The sequence below is a fragment of the Glycine soja genome, chromosome 10 (genome assembly GCF_004193775.1).
Source record: "Glycine soja cultivar W05 chromosome 10, ASM419377v2, whole genome shotgun sequence".
Lineage (NCBI taxonomy): Eukaryota > Viridiplantae > Streptophyta > Magnoliopsida > Fabales > Fabaceae > Glycine > Glycine soja.
In genome coordinates this window covers 9,131,277-9,158,651 of record NC_041011.1, presented here as the reverse complement: position 1 = coordinate 9,158,651, position 27,375 = coordinate 9,131,277, and the positions used below count along the sequence as shown (strand labels likewise).

General features: G+C 33.8%; 1 protein-coding gene across 1 annotated transcript; it reads left to right on the top strand.

The window, feature by feature from the left end:
- On the top strand, window positions 1–27,375 carry LOC114371325 (protein ASPARTIC PROTEASE IN GUARD CELL 2-like). Its single transcript, XM_028328794.1, has 3 exons — window positions 1–87; window positions 26,579–26,768; window positions 26,855–27,375. The coding sequence occupies exons 1-3, from the start codon at window positions 1–3 to the stop codon at window positions 27,373–27,375; spliced, it is 798 nt and encodes a 265-aa protein (XP_028184595.1).

The following is a 27,375-nucleotide window of genomic DNA, read 5'->3' as shown; positions in this document are numbered from 1 at the left end:
ATGAGTAAGGTAGAAAGGTTTGAAGGTTTGGGAATGGAGGGACGTCGCAAGGAGGAAGAGGCTGCGCAGGGGTTTCTGAAAAACGTGGTATATATAGACCAAGACGCATTGTAATCGATTACAAGTACTGGTAATCGATTACAGGTGGAGGCAGCCTACTGGTAATCGATTACATGAAGACTGTAATCGATTACAGGTCAACTGTTCTAGTGTAATCGATTACAGTATTCATGTAATCGATTACCAGAACAAAAAAATAGCCTTTTCCCAAAAGAAAACTTATTTCTAAGTCTAAAAACTTATACTATCTTAAGAGTTAATTATACAAACAAGAAAAGTAAAATAAATTAAACAGAAACAAGTGTCATACTTAATCAAAACACAATCAATCAATCATAAACTTTACCTATCCAAATCACTAAGGTCTAAAAGGCCTAATTCTCTTCTTATTGAAAATAATATATCCTTTGGGAGAGGTTTTGTAAAGATATCAGCAAGCTGATTCTTTGTATCAACAAACTCTAGCAAACAATCTCCCTTTAGAACATGGTCTCTTAGAAAATGGTGCCTAATTTCTATATGTTTCGTTCTAGAATGTTGTATAGGGTTTTTGGATAGATTTATGGCACTAGTATTATCACACCTAATAGGTATGCGATCAAGAAGGATACCATAGTCAGATAATTGTTGCTTCATCCATAAAATCTGTGCACAACAACTGCCGGCAGAGATATATTCCGCTTTAGCAGTGGATAAAGCAACATTGTTTTGTTTCTTACTATGCCATGAGACAAGAGCAGATCCAATTAATTGACAAGTTCCACTTGTGCTTTTTCTATCAGTTTTAGATCCGGCAAAGTCAGAATCAGAATATCCTATTAAGTTACATGTTGAGTTCTTAGGATACTATAATCCTAAATTGATTGTACCTAATAGATATCTCATGATTCTCTTTACTGCACTCAAATGTGATTGTTTGGGGTTGGATTGAAACCTAGCACACATGCATACACTAAACATAATATCAGGTCTACTAGCAGATAAATAGAGAAGAGATCCGATCATACCTCGATATTGTTTCATGTCTATAGACTGACCAGATTCATCTTTATCTAAGTAACAGCTAGTGCTCATCGGTGTAGCCATGTGTTTTGCACTTTCCATCCCAAATATTTTGATCAATTCCTTGCAGTACTTGGCTTGGTTAATGAATATACCTCCTTGAGTTTGCTTGATTTGTAATCCTAGGAAGTAATTTAGTTCTCCCATCATTGACATTTCAAATTCACTTTGCATATCAAGGGAAAACTCCTTGCACAATGAATCATTAGTGGATCCAAAAATTATATCATCAACATATATTTGAAGCAACAAAATATTATTATACTTTCTCTTTATGAACAATGTGGTATCCACTTTTCCTCTAAAAATTCTTTTTCTAGGAGAAAATTGCTTAAATGTTCATACCACACCCTAGGGGCTTGTTTCAAACCATAAAGAGCCTTTTGCAATTTATAAACATGATTTGGTTTATCCAGGATTTCAAAACCTGGGGGTTGTTCAACATATATTTCTTCTTGAATTAAGCCATTTAGAAAAACACTTTTAACATCCATTTGATAGAGCTTAAAATCCATTATGGATGCATATGCTAAGAGCATTCTAATGGCTTCTAATCTTGCAACTGGAGCATATGTTTCTTCATAGTCTATTCCCTCTTCTTGATTATACCCTTTTGCTACTAACCTAGTCTTATTTCTAATAATTATGCCATGTTCATCTAATTTATTTCTAAAAACCCATTTTGTTCCTATGACAAAATTATTTTCAGGTTTTTCTACTAATTTCCACACATTGTTTCTTTCAAACTGATTTAGTTCTTCTTGCATAGCAATTATCCAATTATCATCTATTATGGCTTCATTCAAATTTTTAGGTTCAATTATAGACACAAAAGCCATGTTATTACAAAAATCTTTTAAGAGAATGTCTAGTTGTTACCCCTTTTGAGATATCACCAATAATGTTGTCGAGGGGATGATCTCTTGAGGCTTTCCATTCTCTTGGAAGTTCATTATTTGCTCTAACTCCATTATCTTGAGAATCCTCATTGCTTCCTTCATCTTTTTCTTTAGAGTCATTTCTATGAATATGTGTATCTTCTAAGGAATCTGAAATATCATCTAAAAAATCCTTCCTTGGAAGAATGGCATTAGACTCATCAAAGGAAACATGTATAGACTCTTCAATTGTCATTGTTCTTTTATTATATATTCTATAAGCTTTACTATGTAGAGAATATCCAAGAAAAATACCTTCATCTGACTTAGCATCAAATTTTCCTAAGTTATCTTTTCCATTATTCAATACAAAACATTTACAACCAAAGATATGAAGATGTGAGATGTTTGGTTTTCTGCCATTGAACAATTCATATGGAGTTTTCTTTAAAATGGGTCTTATTAAAGCCCTGTTTAAAATGTAGCATGCAGTGTTAACGGCTTCAGCCCAAAAGAATTTTGGAAGAGGAGTATCATTCAATAAAGTTCTAGCAATCTCTTCCAAAGATCTATTTTTCCTTTCAACAACACCATTTTGTTGAGGGGTTCTTGGTGCAGAAAAGTTATGCTCAATCCCATGCTTACCAGAAAATAATTCAAATTCTTTATTTTCAAACTCACCCCCATGATCACTCCTAATAGATATAATCTTGAGATTTTTCTTATTTTGAATGATTTTTGCAAGTTTTCTAAATGCTTGAAATGCATCATTCTTATGAGTGATAAAAAGAGTCCATGTGTATCTAGAATAATCATCAACTATAACAAGAGCATAATAACTTCCTCCAAAACTCATGATTCTGGAAGGACCAAACAAATCCATATGTAGTAATTGTAAAGGTTGCGTAGATGAAACAATGTTTTTAGATTTGAAAGAAACTCTAGTTTGTTTTCCCTTTTGACATGCATCACATAGCCTATCTTTTTCAAATCTTAGTTTTGGCAAACCAACAACTAAATCTTTTGATATTAATCTATTTAAGTGTTCCATGTTTATGTGTGCAATCCGTTTATGCCACAACCATGGATCATCATCTTTACTAAGAAAACATTGATTATTATCTAGTTTTTGACTTAAGTCTATCATGTAAACATTGTTGACTCTAAACCCTATATGTTTTATATTTGTATCATGTTCATGTTCAATGACACACTTTTGAGAATCAAATGATACCAGATAGCCTTTGTCACATAATTGACTCACACTAAGCATACTATGTTTAAGACCTTCAACAAATAGAACATTTTCAATGGAGGTTGAAGAATTTGTACCTATTTTTCCAACTCCAAGAATTATACCTTTGTTGTTGTCACCATAAGTTACATGTCCTCTTTTCTTGGGAGAGATATGTGTGAATTTTGATGCGTCTCCCGTCATATGTTTTGCGCATCCGCTATCTATGTACCACTTTTTCCTCAAGGGTTCCTACAAAATCAAAGTTGTGACTTAGGTACCCAAACTTTATTGGATCCTATAGTGTTAGTATGAATAACAGATCCTTTTGGGACCCAAATCATTTTAATATTGTTACAATTCCTTCTAAAATAGCATGTAGATGTGCCATGCCCTTTTCTTCCACAATAAAAACAAGTAATGAAAGGGGAATTATATTTTTGTGAAGAAGAAAAGAAATTTTTATAAAATTTTTGTTGTTTTTCTGGTTTGTATCCAAGTCCTGCTTTATCAAAAATACATCTTTGATTTCCTAATATGACATCCAAGTTATTTTTGCCAATAGAAAATTTAGCAAGTGAATTTTTTAAATCTTTAATTTCTTTTACATACTTGCTACAACATTTACATGAATCAGATATAACTTTTTCATCAAGAATAGTAGAGACATGAATTTTATCATTTGATTTGGAATTTGAAACTTCAGTTTTAAGATGATCTAATTATTTATTTAATTTTGAAATTTCATTTTCCAAATTTGAAATTGTTTTCTTAGAGGATGAAACTAACTTTGCAAGTTTAATTGATTCTTTATGCAAATCAGCAAATGCATCTTGTAATTCATCAAAAGAAATGGATAAGTTGTTATTTGAAGATGTTACCTCTTCATCGCTTTCATAACTTTTTGCCATTAGACATAGATTTATCTCTTCATTCTCTGAATCCTCAGATGATTCCATATCATTGTCATTCCACGTGATGTAGGCCTTCTTCATCTTCTTTTCAATGAAATTTTTCTTTTCAGATTTCTCCATTCTTTTCTTGAAGATTGGGCAATCAACTCTCAGATGTCCAGGTTGATTACATTCAAAGCATTTTAGAGTAGAGGATGAATCTTCTATCCTTCTTTTAGGTTTAAAATTTGGTCTCTTTTGATTTCCTTTGACTCTCAAGAACTTGTTGAACCTGTTTACAAAAAGACTAATATCTTCATCATTATTCAAGTCAATTGAATCTTCTTTATCACTGTCTTCTTGGATTGCAGATGAGGCTTTAAGAGTGATTCCCTTCTTTTTCTTATCAGTTTCTTCATGTTGATTTAATCTCAATAATTCCATTTCATGCTCCTGCAATTTTCCAAATAACGTAGCAAGAGACATACTAGACAAATCTTGAGATTCTGTGATGGCTGTTACCTTTGGTTGCCATTCTCTATTAAGACATCTTAAAACTTTATTTACTAGATCTTCATTTAGAAAAGTTTTTCCTAGAGATGCAAGATGATTAACTATGTGTGTGAACCTCTTTTGCATGTCTTGTATACTTTCATTTACATTCATCCTAAACAGTTCATATTCACGAGTTAATGTGTTTATCCTAGATCTTTTAACATTTGTTGTGCCTTCATGTGTTACTTGTAGGGTATCCCACATATCCTTAGCACTTTTACAATTTGAAACCCTAAAGTATTCATCTATTCCTAGGGCAGATGTAATAATATTTTTGGCCTTTAAATTATATTGTACTAATCTTCTTTCTTCCTCAGTCCAATCTGCTCTAGGTTTTTCTATTGTTGCACAACCGGCCACTATAGAGGGAACATAAGGTCCTTGTTCTATGGCTTCCCAAATATTTAAATCTATTGCCCCTATAAATATTTGCATGTGGGTTTTCCAATAGTGGTAACCCACTCCATTAAAGATGGGAGGTCTATTTATAGAATTTCCCTCGGGAAACAAGTAGTTTGATGAGGCCATAATTCTTGAAGCTTCTAAACTTTATACAAGAATGAAGCTCTGATACCACTTGTTGGACAAGTGGCCTCAGATATCTTAAGAAGGGGGGTTGAATTAAGATATCACAAACTTTTCCTAATTAAAAAATTCTATTTTTATTTTAACCCGTAACCCTAGATTCCTTAATAGTAAACTCTTAAGAAAATATGCAAGATAAACTTACTGAAAAGAAAGAATAAATAATAAGCAATTAAAGGAGTTTAAGGGAAGAGAGATTGCAAACTCAGATTTATACTGGTTCGGTCACACCCTTGTGCCTACGTCCAGTCCCCAAGCAACTTGCTTGAGAGTTCCACTATCTTGTAAAAACCTATTACAAGATCTGAACCACACAAGGACAACCCTTCGTTTGTGTTCAGATTTCTTTACAACAAGAGACCCTCGGTCTCTTAATCCCTTTTCAGAATAAAGAAGGAGAGAAGAAGAAATCTCTCTTGAAAAAGATAGATTGAACAATTTGAGCACTCAAATAATTCCTTATTGAATCACAAGTGTTTTGGCCAAGGAATTTGTAAGAGGATAAAACGATTTTGCTTTTTAAGAAGATAAGACCTTTTTGTTCTGAAAACTCTTAGCAAATTCGTGTCTCAAGTCACATATATATAGGCCTTTGATGGCCATTCAAGAACCAAATGAAAAGATGTGACTGTTGAGAATGTTTTCTGAAAATCTCCTCTGGTAATCGATTACAGTATGTGTGTAATCAATTACAAGCTTTAAAATTTGAATTAAAATGTTCAATAACTGCTGGTAATCGATTACCATATATGTGTAATCGATTACACAGTGCAAATTTTGAATTCAAATTTTAATAGCTGTTGTAAATCATTTTTGGCCACCGGTAATCAATTACATCCTCTGGTAATCGATTACCAGAGAATAAATCTCTTGAAAAAGATTTTTTAACTTAAATTTCTTGGCCAAACCTTTTGCTACTTCAATTAGGAATTCCCTTCCTATTTAATATACCCTTCCTAAGACTCTAGAGATTGTCTTGATCATCCATCTTGAATATCTTTAATTTCTTTATCTTGAATAAAGCTTTGAGAAGCATGTAATCCTTTGGCATCATCAAAACATTCAGCTTGATCCTTTGTCTACAGAAGGGACATGAATGGAGAAGTGTAAGAGTGTAATGCGACAAATAATAATCAGGAAACATATTTTCATTGTTTATGAAATGAGGTTAAAAATGTAGTGAAATGAAGTAAAAAATCAAATCATCGTTATTTTTCCCCAACACATTTCTGTTTCGAAATTGCTTTTTAAAACAAAATACATGAAATTGGTAACCACCTTGAATGGAGCCTAAAGTTTTCAAATATAAAAACCAATAACCCTTGAAATTACCAAATATAATTGCTATCATATACTGACCAATTCTCAAATATGAGTGTACCAGTACTAGAGATTATTCAAATCAAAGCAACATGTTGCCATATGGATTGCTCAAAGCATGTTAAATTAAAGAAAATGTGTTAGGTTATGTGTTGCAGAATAGAGTGGAAACAATATAACATGTAACTTGCTTTAAAACCTGTTACCTAGTTCACCATTTTTTTATCAGTTTAGGTATGAGTCTACTACTTTTAGTCGAGTCGAATGCATTTCTAATGCATTAAAGTGACCAGACCAAATACAGGTCTAGTTGTCGCTTAAACTGATCAAATCAATTAGTTTGATTTGAGTTTTAAAACACTATTTTGCATAGAGATCTTCAAGATTAGAGACTTGAGCAGAGGAGCCTTTGCTCTAGCTGATTGCATGTCTCCCCCTTCTCACAATTAACACTTGCTAAATTGGTTTACTATATTATAATAAGCTTAATTATGCCACGAAATAATCCACATGATGTCATTTTGTTTCTTTCTATTAAACTCATTATCTCTCTTTAAACAACACACCTAGCGAAAAATTCCTCCCTTGTTTCTCTCATGATAATGAAACACTTTGTAGCACACACTAAAATTTTAAATTTTCTTTTCCACAACAAGCTTCCCCATCCACCCACCTTCCTTTCATCTTCAACATCCACTCAAGGAACTTTCTTCCTTCAAGAAAATGAGTCTTTTTGCAAGCTTGCAAGCCTCACTCTCCTATCTTTTTTGGCACGTGAAGAGGTATAAAAGGCGGGAAGGAATGGGAAATGGTTTCATTTTTTCTTTTCTACATGCTGATAGTGGTGACTTCACTACCAAAGTTCTTGTTTTGATTTCTCTTGATGTATTTGAGAAGTGGCTAAAATTTTCTCTTTAGAAAAATAATTATTTTTCAGTTGGGAATGTCTAAATATTAAGGGTAGACTATGTCCAAGAAAATACATACTATACTTGAGTAATGTGTTGTGATTTAAAAATGAAAAAACACCTTATTTTTCCTTACATGGCTCTCAACTAGTCCAAGAAAAAGGGAAAATAAATTTGGTTTTGTGTCACTTTGGATTGTATTGATTCCTATGCCCAAAATTTAACATATAATGAAGATGAAGTGGATTAGAAGGTCACTCAAAAGGGGTTGATTGGTTGAATAGTGATACTTGATTGACTATGTATTTTTCTGCAAAAGAGAACATAGCTTCTGAAGTTTCTCTCAATTATATTGGTTCAACCACAACCTTTGGCTATGCTCGGTCCTTACACATGTAGGATTTCCACTAACACGAGCATAAACTATGGTATTCTTTTTTCCGAAGTCTCCACAGGCTCCTACAACCGGTATTCTCCAAACTTTTGCAAATTCCCCCAAATATTATTTCAAAAGGTTTCTCCAAGCTTCACCCTAAAATTCTTTAAGCCTCTGCAAGATCTGCCCAAGTATTATTTTCAAAAAGTCTTTTTGGACCTTAAACCCAAAGTAACAACAACTGTTTGACTCATACAACACTTTATTGTGCTCTCTCAACCTTTAGAAGCAATAATCCCCTAATTGTTCTTTTACAGTTACCTATCCTAAAAGGGTTTTGCTTAAAGACAGGTGACCTATTACACCTTTCAAAAATCACTCATTAGTAAGGCTCCACTAAAGAGATGTTTATAGAAACTCTATGGCTAAGTGGATTTGCCTCTAAAGTCCTATAAAGACTGGGCTAACTAAGACTAAATTGAAAGCAAAATGATATATATGTATATGTACAACTCGACTTCTTGATCTTACCCTTTTTATCCTAATTTTCTTCTTAGTAATGGGCTTCAACAAATTTTCCTTCATATAGAGCTTGTAGATGGCTATTGTTGGATTCTTGAGAGGTTTAAAGGTCAAGAATTTGCAATTGATTGAAAAACTTGTCTTGGCCCATCCGAATTGAACTCGTGGTGGGCCAGGTTGACACACCTAACCCACCTACAAAATAGACTCTTAGTATTTTTTTAATATTGTTTTAAGACCTCAAAGTTCTAGACTTTAATTTGTTTATTTAGTGTCATGTTTTAGACTATTTTATTCTAGACTATTATGTAAACATGAAATTTTTTCCATTTTTCTAAATTTTTGTTATTATAGTTCTATCTTGTTGTAGGTGTGATGTGTGGATAGTGAAAGATTTAATTTAAATAATATTTTCCTAATTTATCCAAAATTTAATTTCTAAAAAATGATTTTCTGTTGAATTTTATTTTTTTAAAAGGTTTTTTTTAATTTTAAGTGGGTTGGTGGACCAACCTGTGTGTTGTTGTCACCATAAGTTACATGTCCTCTTTTCTTGGAGAGATATGTGGTGAATTTGATGCGTCTCCCGTCATATGTTTGCGCATCCGCTATCTATGTACCACTTTTCCTCAAGGGTTCCTACAAAATCAAAGTTGTGACTTAGGTACCAAACTTTTATTGGATCCTATAGTGTTAGTATGAATAACAGATCCTTTTGGGACCCAAATCATTTTAATATTGTTACAATTCCTTCAAAATAGCATGTAGATGTGCCATGCCCTTTTCTTCCACAATAAAAACAAGTATGAAAGGGGAATTATATTTTTGTGAAGAAGAAAAGAAATTTTTATAAATTTTTGTTGTTTTTCTGGTTTGTATCCAAGTCCTGCTTATTCAAAAATACATCTTTGATTTCCTAATATGACATCCAAGTTATTTTTGCCAATAGAAAATTTAGCAAGTGAATTTTTAAATCTTTAATTTCTTTTACATACTTGCTACAACATTTACATGAATCAGATATAACTTTTCATCAAGAATAGTAGAGACATGAATTTTATCATTTGATTGGAATTTGAAACTTCAGTTTTTAAATGATGCTAATTATTTATTTAATTTTGAAATTTCATTTTCCAAATTTGAAATTGTTTTCTTTAGAGGATGAAAACTAACTTTGCAAGTTTAATTGATTCTTTATGGCAAATCAGCAAATGCATCTTGTAATTCATCAAAAGAAATGGATAAGTTGTTATTTGAAGATGTTACCTCTTCATCGCTTTCATAACTTTTTGCCATTAGACATAGATTATCTCTTCATTCTCTGATCCTCAGATGATTCATATCATTGTCATTCCACGTGATGTAGGCCTTCTTCATCTTCTTTTCAATGAAATTTTTCTTTTCAGATTTCTCCATTCTTTTCTTGAAGATGGGCAATCAACTCTCAGATGTCCAGGTTGATTACATTCAAAGCATTTTAGAGTAGAGGATGAATCTTCTATCCTTCTTTTAGGTTTAAAATTTGGTCTCTTTGATTTCTTTGACTCTCAAGAACTTGTTGAACCTGTTTACAAAAAGACTAATATCTTCATCATTATTCAAGTCAATTGAATCTTCTTTATCACTGTCTTCTTGGATTGCAGATGAGGCTTTAAGAGTGATTCCCTTCTTTTTTCTTATCAGTTCTTCATGTTGATTTAATCTCAATAATCTCATTTCATGCTCCTGCAATTTTCCAAATAACGTAGCAAGAGACATACTAGACAAATCTTGAGATTCTGTGATGGCTGTTACCTTTGGTTGCCATTCTCTATTAAGACATCTTAAAACTTTATTTACTAGATCTTCATTTAGAAAAGTTTTTCCTAGAGATGCAAGATGATTAACTATGTGTGTGAACCTCTTTTGCATGTCTTGTATACTTTCATTTACATTCATCTAAACAGTTCATATTCACGAGTTAATGTGTTTATCTAGATCTTTTAACATTTGTTGTGCCTTCATGTGTTACTTGTAGGTATCCCACATATCCTTAGCACTTTTACAATTTGAAACCCTAAAGTATTCATCTATTCCTAGGGCAGATGTAATAATATTTTTGGCCTTTAAATTATATTGTACTAATCTTTCTTTCTTCCTCAGTCCAATTGCTCTAGGTTTTTCTATTGTTGCACAACGGCCACTATAGAGGGAACATAAGGTCCTTGTTCTAGGCTTCCCAAATATTTAAATCTATTGCCCCTATAAATATTTGCATGTGGGTTTTCCAAAGTGGTAACCCACTCCATAAGATGGGAGGTCTATTTTAGAATTTCCCTCGGGGAAACAAGTAGTTTTGATGAGGCCATAATTCTTGAAGCTTCTAAACTTTATACAAGAATGAAGCTCTGATACACTTGTTGGACAAGTGGCCTCAGATATCTTAAGAAGGGGGTTGAATTAAGATATCACAAACTTTTCCTAATTAAAAAATTCTATTTTTTATTTTAACCCGTAACCTAGATTCCTTAATAGTAAACTCTTAAGAAAATATGCAAGATAAAACTTACTGAAAGAAAGATAAATAATAGCAATTAAATGATATAAATAATTAAAGAATTAATTAAAGACGATTAGTATTAATGGGAAGAGAGATTGCAAACTCAGATTTATACTGGTTCGGTCACACCCTTGTGCCTACGTCCAGTTCCCAAGCAACTTGCTTGAGAGTTCCACTATCTTGTAAAAACCTATTACAAGATCTGAACCACACAAGGACAACCCTTCGTTTGTGTTCAGATTTCTTTACAACAAGAGACCCTCGCGTCTCTTAATCCCTTTTCAGAATAAAGAAGGAGAGAAGAAGAAATCTCTCTTGAAAAAGATAGATTGAACAATTGAGCACTCAAATAATTTCCTTATTGAATCACAAGTGTTTTGGCCAAGGAATTTGTAGAGGATAAAACGATTTTGCTTTTTAAGAAGATAAGACCTTTTTGTTCTGAAAACTCTTAGCAAATTCGTGTCTCAAGTCACATATATATAGGCCTTTGATGGCCATTCAAGAACAAATGAAAAGATGTGACTGTTGAGAATGTTTTCTGAAAATCTCCTCTGGTAATCGATTACAGTATGTGTGTAATCAATTACAAGCTTTAAAATTTGAATTAAAATGTTCAATAACTGCTGGTAATCGATTACCATATATGTGTAATCGATTACACAGTGCAAATTTTTGAATTCAAATTTTAATAGCTGTTGTAAATCATTTTGGCCACCGGTAATCAATTACATCCTCTGGTAATCGATTACCAGAGAATAAATCTCTTGAAAAAGATTTTTTAACTTTAAATTTCTTGGCCAAACCTTTTGCTACTTCAATTAGGAATTCCCTTCCTATTTAATATACCCTTCCTAAGACTCTAGAGATTGTCTTGATCATCCATCTTGAATATCTTTAATTTCTTTATCTTGAATAAAGCTTTGAGAAGCATGTAATCCTTTGGCATCATCAAAACATTCAGCTTGATCCTTTGTCTACAGAAGGGACATGAATGCGAGAAGTGTAAGAGTGTAATGCGACAAATAATAATCAGGAAAACTAAATATCCTATTAAGTTACATGTTGAGTTTAGGATACTATAATCCTAAATTGATTGTACCTAATAGATATCTCATGATTCTCTTTACTGCACTCAATGTGATTGTTTGGGGTTGGATTGAAACCTAGCACACATGCATACACTAAACATAATATCAGGTCTACTAGCAGATAAATAGAGAAGAGATCCGATCATACCTCGATATTGTTTCATGTCTATAGACTGACCAGATTCATCTTTATCTAAGTAACAGCTAGTGCTCATCGGTGTAGCCATGTGTTTTGCACTTTCCATCCCAAATATTTTGATCAATTCCTTGCAGTACTTGGCTTGGTTAATGAATATACCTCCTTGAGTTTGCTTGATTTGTAATCCTAGGAAGTAATTTAGTTCTCCCATCATTGACATTTCAAATTCACTTTGCATATCAAGGGAAAACTCCTTGCACAATGAATCATTAGTGGATCCAAAAATTATATCATCAACATATATTTGAAGCAACAAAATATTATTATACTTTCTCTTTATGAACAATGTGGTATCCACTTTTCCTCTAAAAATTCTTTTTCTAGGAGAAAATTGCTTAAATGTTCATACCACACCCTAGGGGCTTGTTTCAAACCATAAAGAGCCTTTTGCAATTTATAAACATGATTTGGTTTATCCAGGATTTCAAAACCTGGGGGTTGTTCAACATATATTTCTTCTTGAATTAAGCCATTTAGAAAAACACTTTTAACATCCATTTGATAGAGCTTAAAATCCATTATGGATGCATATGCTAAGAGCATTCTAATGGCTTCTAATCTTGCAACTGGAGCATATGTTTCTTCATAGTCTATTCCCTCTTCTTGATTATACCCTTTTGCTACTAACCTAGTCTTATTTCTAATAATTATGCCATGTTCATCTAATTTATTTCTAAAAACCCATTTTGTTCCTATGACAAAATTATTTTCAGGTTTTTCTACTAATTTCCACACATTGTTTCTTTCAAACTGATTTAGTTCTTCTTGCATAGCAATTATCCAATTATCATCTATTATGGCTTCATTCAAATTTTTAGGTTCAATTATAGACACAAAAGCCATGTTATTACAAAAATCTTTTAAGAGAATGTCTAGTTGTTACCCCTTTTGAGATATCACCAATAATGTTGTCGAGGGGATGATCTCTTGAGGCTTTCCATTCTCTTGGAAGTTCATTATTTGCTCTAACTCCATTATCTTGAGAATCCTCATTGCTTCCTTCATCTTTTTCTTTAGAGTCATTTCTATGAATATGTGTATCTTCTAAGGAATCTGAAATATCATCTAAAAAATCCTTCCTTGGAAGAATGGCATTAGACTCATCAAAGGAAACATGTATAGACTCTTCAATTGTCATTGTTCTTTTATTATATATTCTATAAGCTTTACTATGTAGAGAATATCCAAGAAAAATACCTTCATCTGACTTAGCATCAAATTTTCCTAAGTTATCTTTTCCATTATTCAATACAAAACATTTACAACCAAAGATATGAAGATGTGAGATGTTTGGTTTTCTGCCATTGAACAATTCATATGGAGTTTTCTTTAAAATGGGTCTTATTAAAGCCCTGTTTAAAATGTAGCATGCAGTGTTAACGGCTTCAGCCCAAAAGAATTTTGGAAGAGGAGTATCATTCAATAAAGTTCTAGCAATCTCTTCCAAAGATCTATTTTTCCTTTCAACAACACCATTTTGTTGAGGGGTTCTTGGTGCAGAAAAGTTATGCTCAATCCCATGCTTACCAGAAAATAATTCAAATTCTTTATTTTCAAACTCACCCCCATGATCACTCCTAATAGATATAATCTTGAGATTTTTCTTATTTTGAATGATTTTTGCAAGTTTTCTAAATGCTTGAAATGCATCATTCTTATGAGTGATAAAAAGAGTCCATGTGTATCTAGAATAATCATCAACTATAACAAGAGCATAATAACTTCCTCCAAAACTCATGATTCTGGAAGGACCAAACAAATCCATATGTAGTAATTGTAAAGGTTGCGTAGATGAAACAATGTTTTTAGATTTGAAAGAAACTCTAGTTTGTTTTCCCTTTTGACATGCATCACATAGCCTATCTTTTTCAAATCTTAGTTTTGGCAAACCAACAACTAAATCTTTTGATATTAATCTATTTAAGTGTTCCATGTTTATGTGTGCAATCCGTTTATGCCACAACCATGGATCATCATCTTTACTAAGAAAACATTGATTATTATCTAGTTTTTGACTTAAGTCTATCATGTAAACATTGTTGACTCTAAACCCTATATGTTTTATATTTGTATCATGTTCATGTTCAATGACACACTTTTGAGAATCAAATGATACCAGATAGCCTTTGTCACATAATTGACTCACACTAAGCATACTATGTTTAAGACCTTCAACAAATAGAACATTTTCAATGGAGGTTGAAGAATTTGTACCTATTTTTCCAACTCCAAGAATTATACCTTTGTTGTTGTCACCATAAGTTACATGTCCTCTTTTCTTGGGAGAGATATGTGTGAATTTTGATGCGTCTCCCGTCATATGTTTTGCGCATCCGCTATCTATGTACCACTTTTTCCTCAAGGGTTCCTACAAAATCAAAGTTGTGACTTAGGTACCCAAACTTTATTGGATCCTATAGTGTTAGTATGAATAACAGATCCTTTTGGGACCCAAATCATTTTAATATTGTTACAATTCCTTCTAAAATAGCATGTAGATGTGCCATGCCCTTTTCTTCCACAATAAAAACAAGTAATGAAAGGGGAATTATATTTTTGTGAAGAAGAAAAGAAATTTTTATAAAATTTTTGTTGTTTTTCTGGTTTGTATCCAAGTCCTGCTTTATCAAAAATACATCTTTGATTTCCTAATATGACATCCAAGTTATTTTTGCCAATAGAAAATTTAGCAAGTGAATTTTTTAAATCTTTAATTTCTTTTACATACTTGCTACAACATTTACATGAATCAGATATAACTTTTTCATCAAGAATAGTAGAGACATGAATTTTATCATTTGATTTGGAATTTGAAACTTCAGTTTTAAGATGATCTAATTATTTATTTAATTTTGAAATTTCATTTTCCAAATTTGAAATTGTTTTCTTAGAGGATGAAACTAACTTTGCAAGTTTAATTGATTCTTTATGCAAATCAGCAAATGCATCTTGTAATTCATCAAAAGAAATGGATAAGTTGTTATTTGAAGATGTTACCTCTTCATCGCTTTCATAACTTTTTGCCATTAGACATAGATTTATCTCTTCATTCTCTGAATCCTCAGATGATTCCATATCATTGTCATTCCACGTGATGTAGGCCTTCTTCATCTTCTTTTCAATGAAATTTTTCTTTTCAGATTTCTCCATTCTTTTCTTGAAGATTGGGCAATCAACTCTCAGATGTCCAGGTTGATTACATTCAAAGCATTTTAGAGTAGAGGATGAATCTTCTATCCTTCTTTTAGGTTTAAAATTTGGTCTCTTTTGATTTCCTTTGACTCTCAAGAACTTGTTGAACCTGTTTACAAAAAGACTAATATCTTCATCATTATTCAAGTCAATTGAATCTTCTTTATCACTGTCTTCTTGGATTGCAGATGAGGCTTTAAGAGTGATTCCCTTCTTTTTCTTATCAGTTTCTTCATGTTGATTTAATCTCAATAATTCCATTTCATGCTCCTGCAATTTTCCAAATAACGTAGCAAGAGACATACTAGACAAATCTTGAGATTCTGTGATGGCTGTTACCTTTGGTTGCCATTCTCTATTAAGACATCTTAAAACTTTATTTACTAGATCTTCATTTAGAAAAGTTTTTCCTAGAGATGCAAGATGATTAACTATGTGTGTGAACCTCTTTTGCATGTCTTGTATACTTTCATTTACATTCATCCTAAACAGTTCATATTCACGAGTTAATGTGTTTATCCTAGATCTTTTAACATTTGTTGTGCCTTCATGTGTTACTTGTAGGGTATCCCACATATCCTTAGCACTTTTACAATTTGAAACCCTAAAGTATTCATCTATTCCTAGGGCAGATGTAATAATATTTTTGGCCTTTAAATTATATTGTACTAATCTTCTTTCTTCCTCAGTCCAATCTGCTCTAGGTTTTTCTATTGTTGCACAACCGGCCACTATAGAGGGAACATAAGGTCCTTGTTCTATGGCTTCCCAAATATTTAAATCTATTGCCCCTATAAATATTTGCATGTGGGTTTTCCAATAGTGGTAACCCACTCCATTAAAGATGGGAGGTCTATTTATAGAATTTCCCTCGGGAAACAAGTAGTTTGATGAGGCCATAATTCTTGAAGCTTCTAAACTTTATACAAGAATGAAGCTCTGATACCACTTGTTGGACAAGTGGCCTCAGATATCTTAAGAAGGGGGGTTGAATTAAGATATCACAAACTTTTCCTAATTAAAAAATTCTATTTTTATTTTAACCCGTAACCCTAGATTCCTTAATAGTAAACTCTTAAGAAAATATGCAAGATAAACTTACTGAAAAGAAAGAATAAATAATAAGCAATTAAAGGAGTTTAAGGGAAGAGAGATTGCAAACTCAGATTTATACTGGTTCGGTCACACCCTTGTGCCTACGTCCAGTCCCCAAGCAACTTGCTTGAGAGTTCCACTATCTTGTAAAAACCTATTACAAGATCTGAACCACACAAGGACAACCCTTCGTTTGTGTTCAGATTTCTTTACAACAAGAGACCCTCGGTCTCTTAATCCCTTTTCAGAATAAAGAAGGAGAGAAGAAGAAATCTCTCTTGAAAAAGATAGATTGAACAATTTGAGCACTCAAATAATTCCTTATTGAATCACAAGTGTTTTGGCCAAGGAATTTGTAAGAGGATAAAACGATTTTGCTTTTTAAGAAGATAAGACCTTTTTGTTCTGAAAACTCTTAGCAAATTCGTGTCTCAAGTCACATATATATAGGCCTTTGATGGCCATTCAAGAACCAAATGAAAAGATGTGACTGTTGAGAATGTTTTCTGAAAATCTCCTCTGGTAATCGATTACAGTATGTGTGTAATCAATTACAAGCTTTAAAATTTGAATTAAAATGTTCAATAACTGCTGGTAATCGATTACCATATATGTGTAATCGATTACACAGTGCAAATTTTGAATTCAAATTTTAATAGCTGTTGTAAATCATTTTTGGCCACCGGTAATCAATTACATCCTCTGGTAATCGATTACCAGAGAATAAATCTCTTGAAAAAGATTTTTTAACTTAAATTTCTTGGCCAAACCTTTTGCTACTTCAATTAGGAATTCCCTTCCTATTTAATATACCCTTCCTAAGACTCTAGAGATTGTCTTGATCATCCATCTTGAATATCTTTAATTTCTTTATCTTGAATAAAGCTTTGAGAAGCATGTAATCCTTTGGCATCATCAAAACATTCAGCTTGATCCTTTGTCTACAGAAGGGACATGAATGGAGAAGTGTAAGAGTGTAATGCGACAAATAATAATCAGGAAACATATTTTCATTGTTTATGAAATGAGGTTAAAAATGTAGTGAAATGAAGTAAAAAATCAAATCATCGTTATTTTTCCCCAACACATTTCTGTTTCGAAATTGCTTTTTAAAACAAAATACATGAAATTGGTAACCACCTTGAATGGAGCCTAAAGTTTTCAAATATAAAAACCAATAACCCTTGAAATTACCAAATATAATTGCTATCATATACTGACCAATTCTCAAATATGAGTGTACCAGTACTAGAGATTATTCAAATCAAAGCAACATGTTGCCATATGGATTGCTCAAAGCATGTTAAATTAAAGAAAATGTGTTAGGTTATGTGTTGCAGAATAGAGTGGAAACAATATAACATGTAACTTGCTTTAAAACCTGTTACCTAGTTCACCATTTTTTTATCAGTTTAGGTATGAGTCTACTACTTTTAGTCGAGTCGAATGCATTTCTAATGCATTAAAGTGACCAGACCAAATACAGGTCTAGTTGTCGCTTAAACTGATCAAATCAATTAGTTTGATTTGAGTTTTAAAACACTATTTTGCATAGAGATCTTCAAGATTAGAGACTTGAGCAGAGGAGCCTTTGCTCTAGCTGATTGCATGTCTCCCCCTTCTCACAATTAACACTTGCTAAATTGGTTTACTATATTATAATAAGCTTAATTATGCCACGAAATAATCCACATGATGTCATTTTGTTTCTTTCTATTAAACTCATTATCTCTCTTTAAACAACACACCTAGCGAAAAATTCCTCCCTTGTTTCTCTCATGATAATGAAACACTTTGTAGCACACACTAAAATTTTAAATTTTCTTTTCCACAACAAGCTTCCCCATCCACCCACCTTCCTTTCATCTTCAACATCCACTCAAGGAACTTTCTTCCTTCAAGAAAATGAGTCTTTTTGCAAGCTTGCAAGCCTCACTCTCCTATCTTTTTTGGCACGTGAAGAGGTATAAAAGGCGGGAAGGAATGGGAAATGGTTTCATTTTTTCTTTTCTACATGCTGATAGTGGTGACTTCACTACCAAAGTTCTTGTTTTGATTTCTCTTGATGTATTTGAGAAGTGGCTAAAATTTTCTCTTTAGAAAAATAATTATTTTTCAGTTGGGAATGTCTAAATATTAAGGGTAGACTATGTCCAAGAAAATACATACTATACTTGAGTAATGTGTTGTGATTTAAAAATGAAAAAACACCTTATTTTTCCTTACATGGCTCTCAACTAGTCCAAGAAAAAGGGAAAATAAATTTGGTTTTGTGTCACTTTGGATTGTATTGATTCCTATGCCCAAAATTTAACATATAATGAAGATGAAGTGGATTAGAAGGTCACTCAAAAGGGGTTGATTGGTTGAATAGTGATACTTGATTGACTATGTATTTTTCTGCAAAAGAGAACATAGCTTCTGAAGTTTCTTCTCAAATTATATTGGTTCAACCACAACCTTTGGCTATGCTCGGTCCTTACACATGTAGGATTTCCACTAACACGAGCATAAACTATGGTATTCTTTTTTCCGAAGTCTCCACAGGCTCCTACAACCGGTATTCTCCAAACTTTTGCAAATTCCCCCAAATATTATTTCAAAAGGTTTCTCCAAGCTTCACCCTAAAATTCTTTAAGCCTCTGCAAGATCTGCCCAAGTATTATTTCAAAAAGTCTTTTTGGACCTTAAACCCAAAGTAACAACAACTGTTTGACTCATACAACACTTTATTGTGCTCTCTCAACCTTTAGAAGCAATAATCCCCTAATTGTTCTTTTACAGTTACCTATCCTAAAAGGGTTTTGCTTAAAGACAGGTGACCTATTACACCTTTCAAAAATCACTCATTAGTAAGGCTCCACTAAAGAGATGTTTATAGAAACTCTATGGCTAAGTGGATTTGCCTCTAAAGTCCTATAAAGACTGGGCTAACTAAGACTAAATTGAAAGCAAAATGATATATATGTATATGTACAACTCGACTTCTTGATCTTACCCTTTTTATCCTAATTTTCTTCTTAGTAATGGGCTTCAACAAATTTTCCTTCATATAGAGCTTGTAGATGGCTATTGTTGGATTCTTGAGAGGTTTAAAGGTCAAGAATTTGCAATTGATTGAAAAACTTGTCTTGGCCCATCCGAATTGAACTCGTGGTGGGCCAGGTTGACACACCTAACCCACCTACAAAATAGACTCTTAGTATTTTTTTAATATTGTTTTAAGACCTCAAAGTTCTAGACTTTAATTTTGTTTATTTAGTGTCATGTTTTAGACTATTTTATTCTAGACTATTATGTAAACATGAAATTTTTTCCATTTTTCTAAATTTTTGTTATTATAGTTCTATCTTGTTGTAGGTGTGATGTGTGGATAGTGAAAGATTTAATTTAAATAATATTTTCCTAATTTATCCAAAATTTAATTTTCTAAAAAATGATTTTCTGTTGAATTTTATTTTTTTAAAAGGTTTTTTTTTAATTTTAAGTGGGTTGGTGGACCAACCTGTTTAACCCTCTGATGTGTCATCATTTTCTCCTATTTCTTAACCCTTTTTGTCACCATTTTAATTACTGATTAGCCTTAATTGTCAAATTAATTATGTAGTTTTATCATTTGGGCCTATTGGACTAATTTTATGTTTTTAATTTAATTTCAAGAGAATTATAAGCAATTGGACTTGAATCCAGAATTGGGCTTGGACTTGATGAGTGCAGACTATTTTATTCTACCAAATCTTATCTTATCTAAATTTTATCTCATCTAGATATTATTTCATCTAGATTTTATCTTATCATATCTAGATTTTATCTCATCTAGATATTATTTCATCTAGATCTTATCTTATCTAGATATTATTTCATCTAGATTTTGTCTTATCTTATCTTATCTAGATTTTATTTTATTTATGGGCTTGGACTTAAAACAGATTTGTAAGCTTCGGGGCTGAGAACTATATAACAGCACCAAGGTTCTAGTTTTAGGCTCTCCTCTCTCTCTCCTTTTTCGTTTTTAGTTTTAGGCTTCTCTTCTTCTTTTTTTAGACACTTTTTCGTTTTGGAGAGAGAGAATAAATTTAAGTTTTGCGATTCGAGTTTTTACTATTCATGTAGCAATAAAATTTCGTTTGCTACTTCAATCTGTAATTTCATTCTCTACTGATTAATGGAAGGCTAAGTCTCCAACGTTGTTTTCTCTTGAGGATCAAGCACAACTTTCTTTGATGTTCTATTATTACTATTAAATTATGATCAGTTTCTCCTCTTCACCAATTATTCTATAATTGTTGCTATTGATCCATGCATGCTTAGTGCTTGATTAATTGTCTCTGCGCTTAATTCACGTTCATGCTTAATGATCATTCATGATTAATTGGTGTATGTGTTTCTTAATCACATAATGAATGCCTTATCTTAAATTTCGCTTAGTAATTTAATTTAGGGTTGGATTAAGTGGTTGAATTGATAAAGGATAATTTCTCACCCATGGTGGGTCAAGCCGGACCAATTTTCCAAGACTCAATTATAAGTGAGTTGGGTTGGGTCTGCCCATTTATAGGTGGGTCGAGGTGGGCCGACCGACCTGTTTTGATTTCTACTTTATCCAGCTTAGTCATGAGTTTGTTACATCAGAGAAGTGATTCTTCTACTGGTAATGATTAAGAACACTTCTTTTGTCTTCTCTTTTCCTTGCTTTGATTAGGACTTGTAGATGATAACAAGCTCTCTTTTCTAGCATCAGTCGTGTCTTCTGATATGTAGGCCTCAATACATTGTTGCATGGTATCTTACTTTTGATGCAATCCTACTCCGCAAGGGCATTGGATAGAAGACTCCAAGTAGATTGGGCTAGAGATCCAAGGGAAGGCCCTAGGGTTCTCATGAGCCTTAGAATAGATTTCGAGCCCATGGGCTAAGTATGAGCCCGCTTATCTTTGTAAATATTAGAATAGGTTTTTCCTTCTTTTGGGCCTTGTATTTTGACCATTCTAGTAGTATAGGGTTTTAGCCTTGTATTTCAGGGCATTTTGAGTAGTCTTTGTAGTAGGGACTTTTTTTTGTATTTTCATGTATTTTGTCAAGGAGGTGAGCTTAGTTTTTAGATGGGTGTGTGTAGCTAAGCTCTAGCTTCTCAAGGAAGCTTCTTAAGGAGGTGAGCTTAGTTTTTAGATGGGTGTGTATAGCTAAGCTCTAGCTTCTCAAGGAAGTTTTCTCAAAGAAGCTTCTCAAGGAAGTTTTCTTAAGAAAGCTTCTCAAGGAAGCTACCTAGTCTATAAATAGAAGCATGTGTAACACTTGTTGTAACTTTGATGAATGAGAGTCTTGTGAGACACAACTCAAAGTTCAACTTCTCTCCCTTTTTCTTCCTTCAATTTCGTGCTCCCCCCTCTCTCTTTCTCTCCCTCTTTCTTTTCCTCCATTGAAGCATCCTTCCAAGCTTCTTATCCAAGGCTCATCTTGGTGGTGAAGCTCCTTCTTCCATGGTGGAAAATCACCATTAAAGGACCTCATTGAAGCTCAAAGATCCAGCCTCCATAGAAGCTCCACAAGCAAGCTTCCATCAAGACTTGATACAGGGTCTTTATACCGTGCTCAAGGCAATCAATATACAATGCTTAAAGAAACAAATCGCTGGTGCTGGCAGCTTGGACATACAAACTTGTAAAAATTACTGAGAATTGGTTACTTCGAATTTTGAGCTGAAATTTTTACTGAATTTTCTAGACATCTGGAAAAAAGTTATAAAAAAAACAAGTGATTTGGATAAAAGGAAAAAAATACGAAAAATCACACAAGTTGGCAGGAAAATCAGTATCCAGAACAAAAAAAGGTGAAAGGGAAGTGTGCTTGTTGTTTTGGCTCAAAATTTATTCTATAAATGGAAATTTGAATTGAAAATTAGTGGGAAGACAAGTGCCAAAGCTAGAGGTTTGTTGAGTCTTTTTTTCAGTTTTTTTACTCTACTCTAGAGCCATTCTAAGTTTCTCTTTGAGTCCTAGCTTGCTTCTATGTCCTTTTAATTGCTTTAATTATTGAATAATCCTTGAAAAATTGTCTTGTTAAAACTCCATTGGTTTAGCTTTCATTTCATTTTTTTTGGTCTTTGGTTATTACTTGTCTCTTTGTTTCCTTGTTTGTGGGTTGCCATATAGGGAATTGGAAGGAGGATTGGTGTCATCCCTTGAAGAATTTGAGTCCAGAAGCAAGGGGCCAATCACCTTAAGAGCTATTGGACTAAGAAGCACTCCAAATTGAGTGAATCACCAAAGAGAGAGCAACCACCAAAATTGAGGACCATTTTGTAATTTTGTAATTTGCAATTTACTTACCTTCATTGCTTTCAAGTTTTGTAACAAAAAGGCCTTTCATTGGAAGTGTGTTGGGAGCCTCCAATAGGTTACCAAACTTCCATTTGTGTGTAATAATTTTAGGCAATTTTTCCTTAGGATAGTGAGTGTTTTGTTGGGAACCTTGAATGTGGTCATCCAAACACTCTTAGGATTCACCTAGTTTACATTTCTTGCTTACTTTCATAGCTTATTTCCTTTACCTTCCATTGTCAAACCGCCTAGATAGCTTTCCTTTTACCAATTAGTTTTTTACCTTATCTTTCACACCTCTTTTAGTGTTTATTTGGCTAGTTTCAACCATAGTTTCTTTTACCTTTTGTTTTCAAACCTCCAACAAGAAAGAACCACAACTTAGGAACCAACATGAGTCATCATTCATCTAGTGTTAATGGCAAGGGTACTAGTCATAAAGACCCTTTATCTAGAATCTTAGATGAGTTGAGTTCCCTCAAGTTATGGAAGCTTGCTTGTGGGGCTTCTATGGAGGCTGGATCTTTGAGCTTCAATGAGGTCCTTTAATGGTGATTTTCCACCATGGAGATGCAGCGGAAGACAAAGGAGAAGAGGTGAGAGGCGGCGCCATCCACTAGGGAATAAGCCATGGAAGAAGGAGCTTCACCACCAAGATGAGCCTTGGATAAGAAGCTTGGAAGGATGCTTCAATGGAGGAAAAGAAAGAGGGAGAGAAAGAGAGAGGGGGGAGCACGAAATTGAAGGAAAAAAAGGGAGAGAAGTTGAACTTTGAGTTGTGTCTCACAAGACTCTCATTCATCAAAGTTACAACAAGTGTTACACATGCTTCTATTTATAGACTAGGTAGCTTCCTTGAGAAGCTTTCTTAAGAAAACTTCCTTGAGAAGCTTCTTTGAGAAAACTTCCTTGAGAAGCTAGAGCTTAGCTATACACACCCATCTAAAAACTAAGCTCACCTCCTTGAGAAGCTTCCTTGAGAAGCTAGAGCTTAGCTACACACACCCATCTAAAAACTAAGCTCACCTCCTTGACAAAATACATGAAAATACAAAAAAAAGTCCCTACTACAAAGACTACTCAAAATTCCCTGAAATACAAAGCTAAAACCCTACACTACTAGAATGGTCAAAATACAAGGCCCAAAAGAAGAAAAAACCTATTCTAATATTTACAAAGATAAGCAGACTCATACTTAGCCCATGGGCTCGAAATCTATCCTAAGGCTCATGAGAGCCCTAGGGCCTTCCCTTGGATCTCTAGCCCAATCTACTTGGAGTCTTCTATCCAATGCCCTTGCGGGGTAGGATTGCATCAACTTTATTGCTTCTAGTGTGTGCTTCTAGTTAGTGTAGACATATTTGTCTTCACTCCCATCTTCTATAATGTATCTTCTGATGATCCTTTAGCCATGCATAGGTTCTAATATATACCTCCAAAATCATGTTTTCAATCATATATACAACTTATAATATTTGTACTTTCATATAAAAAAGCATGATTGCCATTTTGCTTCTACTGTCCTGCTTTTGAAATTGGATAGATCGCAAGGTTATAAAACCTTCATTGTTGACCAATATACTTTCACACTGTCTCCATGCTTCTGAATTAAGTTTTGTATTTTAAAGCAATCAAGGCAAACCAAAAGTAGTACAAGTCTAAAGAACTTAGAATTTACTACTTAAATTCATTGTCATTAAAACACTTGATTCAGAAAATGTAGTGTTTCAATGAAAAATAAATTGAAATTTTACTTTGTCTATCTCTTAATCAATTTTGGTGTTAAAAAAAGAGAAGGGGATATATATTTTTTTTAATTTGGCTTTGTTTTGATCCCCAAGCTTACAAGAAGTTAAATGGTAACCAAATGGAAATTTAGCTTTGATTTCTTGTCTCAAGTGTTGGTTTTGGTTGAAGAAAAGGAATATAAGTTATAAGTTTTTATTTTATTATAGCATAGATTTAAATTTCATAGCAATGAAATGAAATTCATCCAAGGTGTTAGAAAACTTTTTTTTGAAATTAACCAATCAAGCAAGCTTTCTATAAGTGCTAAAAATTGAAAGATTGATGTTTTTGGTCCTAAGGTCAGCCTCAAAGAATAAAAGGGGAATTTTATGCACTAAAATGTTATAATGCTTTAAGTTAAAATAAAAAAAAATAGTAGAAGAAGAAATTGTGTGATTAAATTTGATTCCATTAAGAACAAATAGAAAATAGGACTAGTATGGGTGAAAAGGTAATATATTTAACGAATGGAAACATAAGTCATTACAATAAGGTTTGGTTAAGAAACCACCAAATATAAGGTCTCCTCTACCCAGCATAAGGGTGTCAATTTGTACCGTAAATAAGGATCCCCGCAAGGACTGCCCTATTTGGGGCCCCACAGATGGGGATTTTTTCCCACGGGGATGGGGATAAATATTTCCCTGCGGGCATTGCGGGGATGGGGATGGGAATCATTCCCCCCACCCTGTGGGTCCTCAGTCTAAGGAAATTACAAAATTACCCTTATATTTAAAGAAATTCTAACAAGTAACAACTCGGTCCCCTCAAAACTCAAACCCTCAAATAACTCATTCACTTTACTTCTCGCCCTAGACCGCTCTGCGTTGCTCACTTTTCCCAGACTGCACCTTCACCACCTAGTCCTGTCACCACTCATCGCCAGTCACATTGAAGTGTAAGTGTTGGCTACTTTCTTCCTGTCAATGGATTTGTTTACTACACATCTCCTTCATTTCTTTTTTCCCCATGGCTTTGCTTGACCATTTCGGAATTACATTTTACATTTGAAAGTTTTAATCTTCTATTTTCTTTGGCTAGGTGGTTGCTCAGATTTTAGTTTTCAGTACCCATGTTTGTTTTCATGTTTTGATTATTTGGGTTTTCTTTATTTCTTTGAAAGATAATTTTTTTGTGAATTAATGGTCATGGATGATATTACAAGTTATGCCCATCCTCCATCATTGACAATATATAATTTGGGACTCAGTTATTTCCCTATTTGTTTCTTCTTGTCTTTTTTTGTCGTAAATTGTTACTTGCAACAAAATGATGAGTGTGGTACACTGGCAACAAAAGTTTGTGTTTAATTTCTCATTCTATTTTCTTAGCACTTATAATGGGTTTATTAGTTATTCATCAAATATTCATTGTAACAAGTAACTATATTTGACCATTACATGACTCTGAAACAAAATGGTCTAAAATACTCAACTATTCAAAAAATTGCAAGAGACTTTTTAGATTTTCCTATCTCAATAGTTGCTTCAGAGTTAGCCTACAATGCTGGTGGTTGTGTTTCGAGTTCACACTATAGTAAGTTGAATTCAAACACTTTGGAGGCTTTGATGTGTACCCAAAACTGGTTATTGACTTGCAACATTGGAGGGTTGCTGACTTGCTAGTTGTTGAATTTGAGGACTTGAGACTTATTGGTTGTTCAAAATACACTACTGGAAAATATTGATTCTACTATGCACATTCTAAGATGATTATTAATTAGGAGTAATATTTTTTGTTTTTACGTCACGCATTCTAAGACGGTCGTACAGAACCATCTTAGAATGTTAGTCCATGACATTTTTGTAAATATGGAAAGCTTAAACGAAGACGGGTTTGGCTGAAGGACCATCTTTGTTTAAGTTACCCTAATTATTAACTCTGTAGTTGGCTCACTCTCGCGGTCAGTCCTCAAACACATTGTGCGGGCATTCAAATCGAGCTGGGTGCACTTGTTGTAGTTCGTCTTCTCCACTGCCGTCGTTTCGGTTTCTCAAAACCATTTCGCACGCGAGGGATATGAGTCATTCAAGGTTTATGACAGCGACAAGCATGTTAGTGAACTCAATGCCGAGCAAGAGGAAGAATTTCTCGTGCTTGTGGTGCTGTTGGGGATCTACGACGCGTGCTTGGCAATGTTGAACCTGCGATGTCTCGCGATTGTGTTCGATTTGGACGAGACGCTCATCGTGGCGAACACGATGAAGTCATTTGAGGATAGGATTAAGGCCCTGAAGGGGTGGCTTTTTCGTGGGTCCCACTCGTCCCCAACCCCTTCTTCCCCAGCTTCAACTACGTTGGCCTTTCGGGTCTCGGGGTTGGAGGCACGCAGCTTAACATATCCGAAGATCTTTATCGTGTGACAGATTTAGGCGATGAAGGGGCCGTGATGGACACTGGAATCACCGTCACGAGACTTCCGATGGTGGCTTACGGTGCCTTCCGGGACGCCTTTGTGGCGCAAACAACCAACCTGCCCCGGGCACCAGGAGTGTCCATTTTCAACACGTGTTATGATTTGAACGGGTTTGTGACGATTCGGGTGCCCACAGTGTTGTTTTATTTCTCGGGCGGGCAGATCTTGACCATCCTGACTCAAAATTTCTTAATTCCGGCGGATGATGTGGGAACTTTCTATTTTGCATTCGTTGCTTCTCCTTCTGCCCTTTCCATAATAGGGAATATTCAGCAGGAAGGGATCCAGATTTCGGTTGATGGAGCCAATGGTTTTCTCGGATTTGGACGCAATGTCTGTTAG

Excerpts from the sequence above, each read along its gene's own strand:
- LOC114371325 (XM_028328794.1), top strand. The coding sequence starts at position 1 with ATGAGTAAGGTAGAAAGGTTTGAAGGTTTGGGAATGGAGGGACGTCGC. Across the intron at positions 88-26,578 it reads AGGGGTTTCTGAAAAACGTG|TTCGTCTTCTCCACTGCCGT; the intron begins GTATATATAGAC and ends CACTTGTTGTAG. Across the intron at positions 26,769-26,854 it reads GGCAATGTTGAACCTGCGAT|GGGTGGCTTTTTCGTGGGTC; the intron begins GTCTCGCGATTG and ends AAGGCCCTGAAG.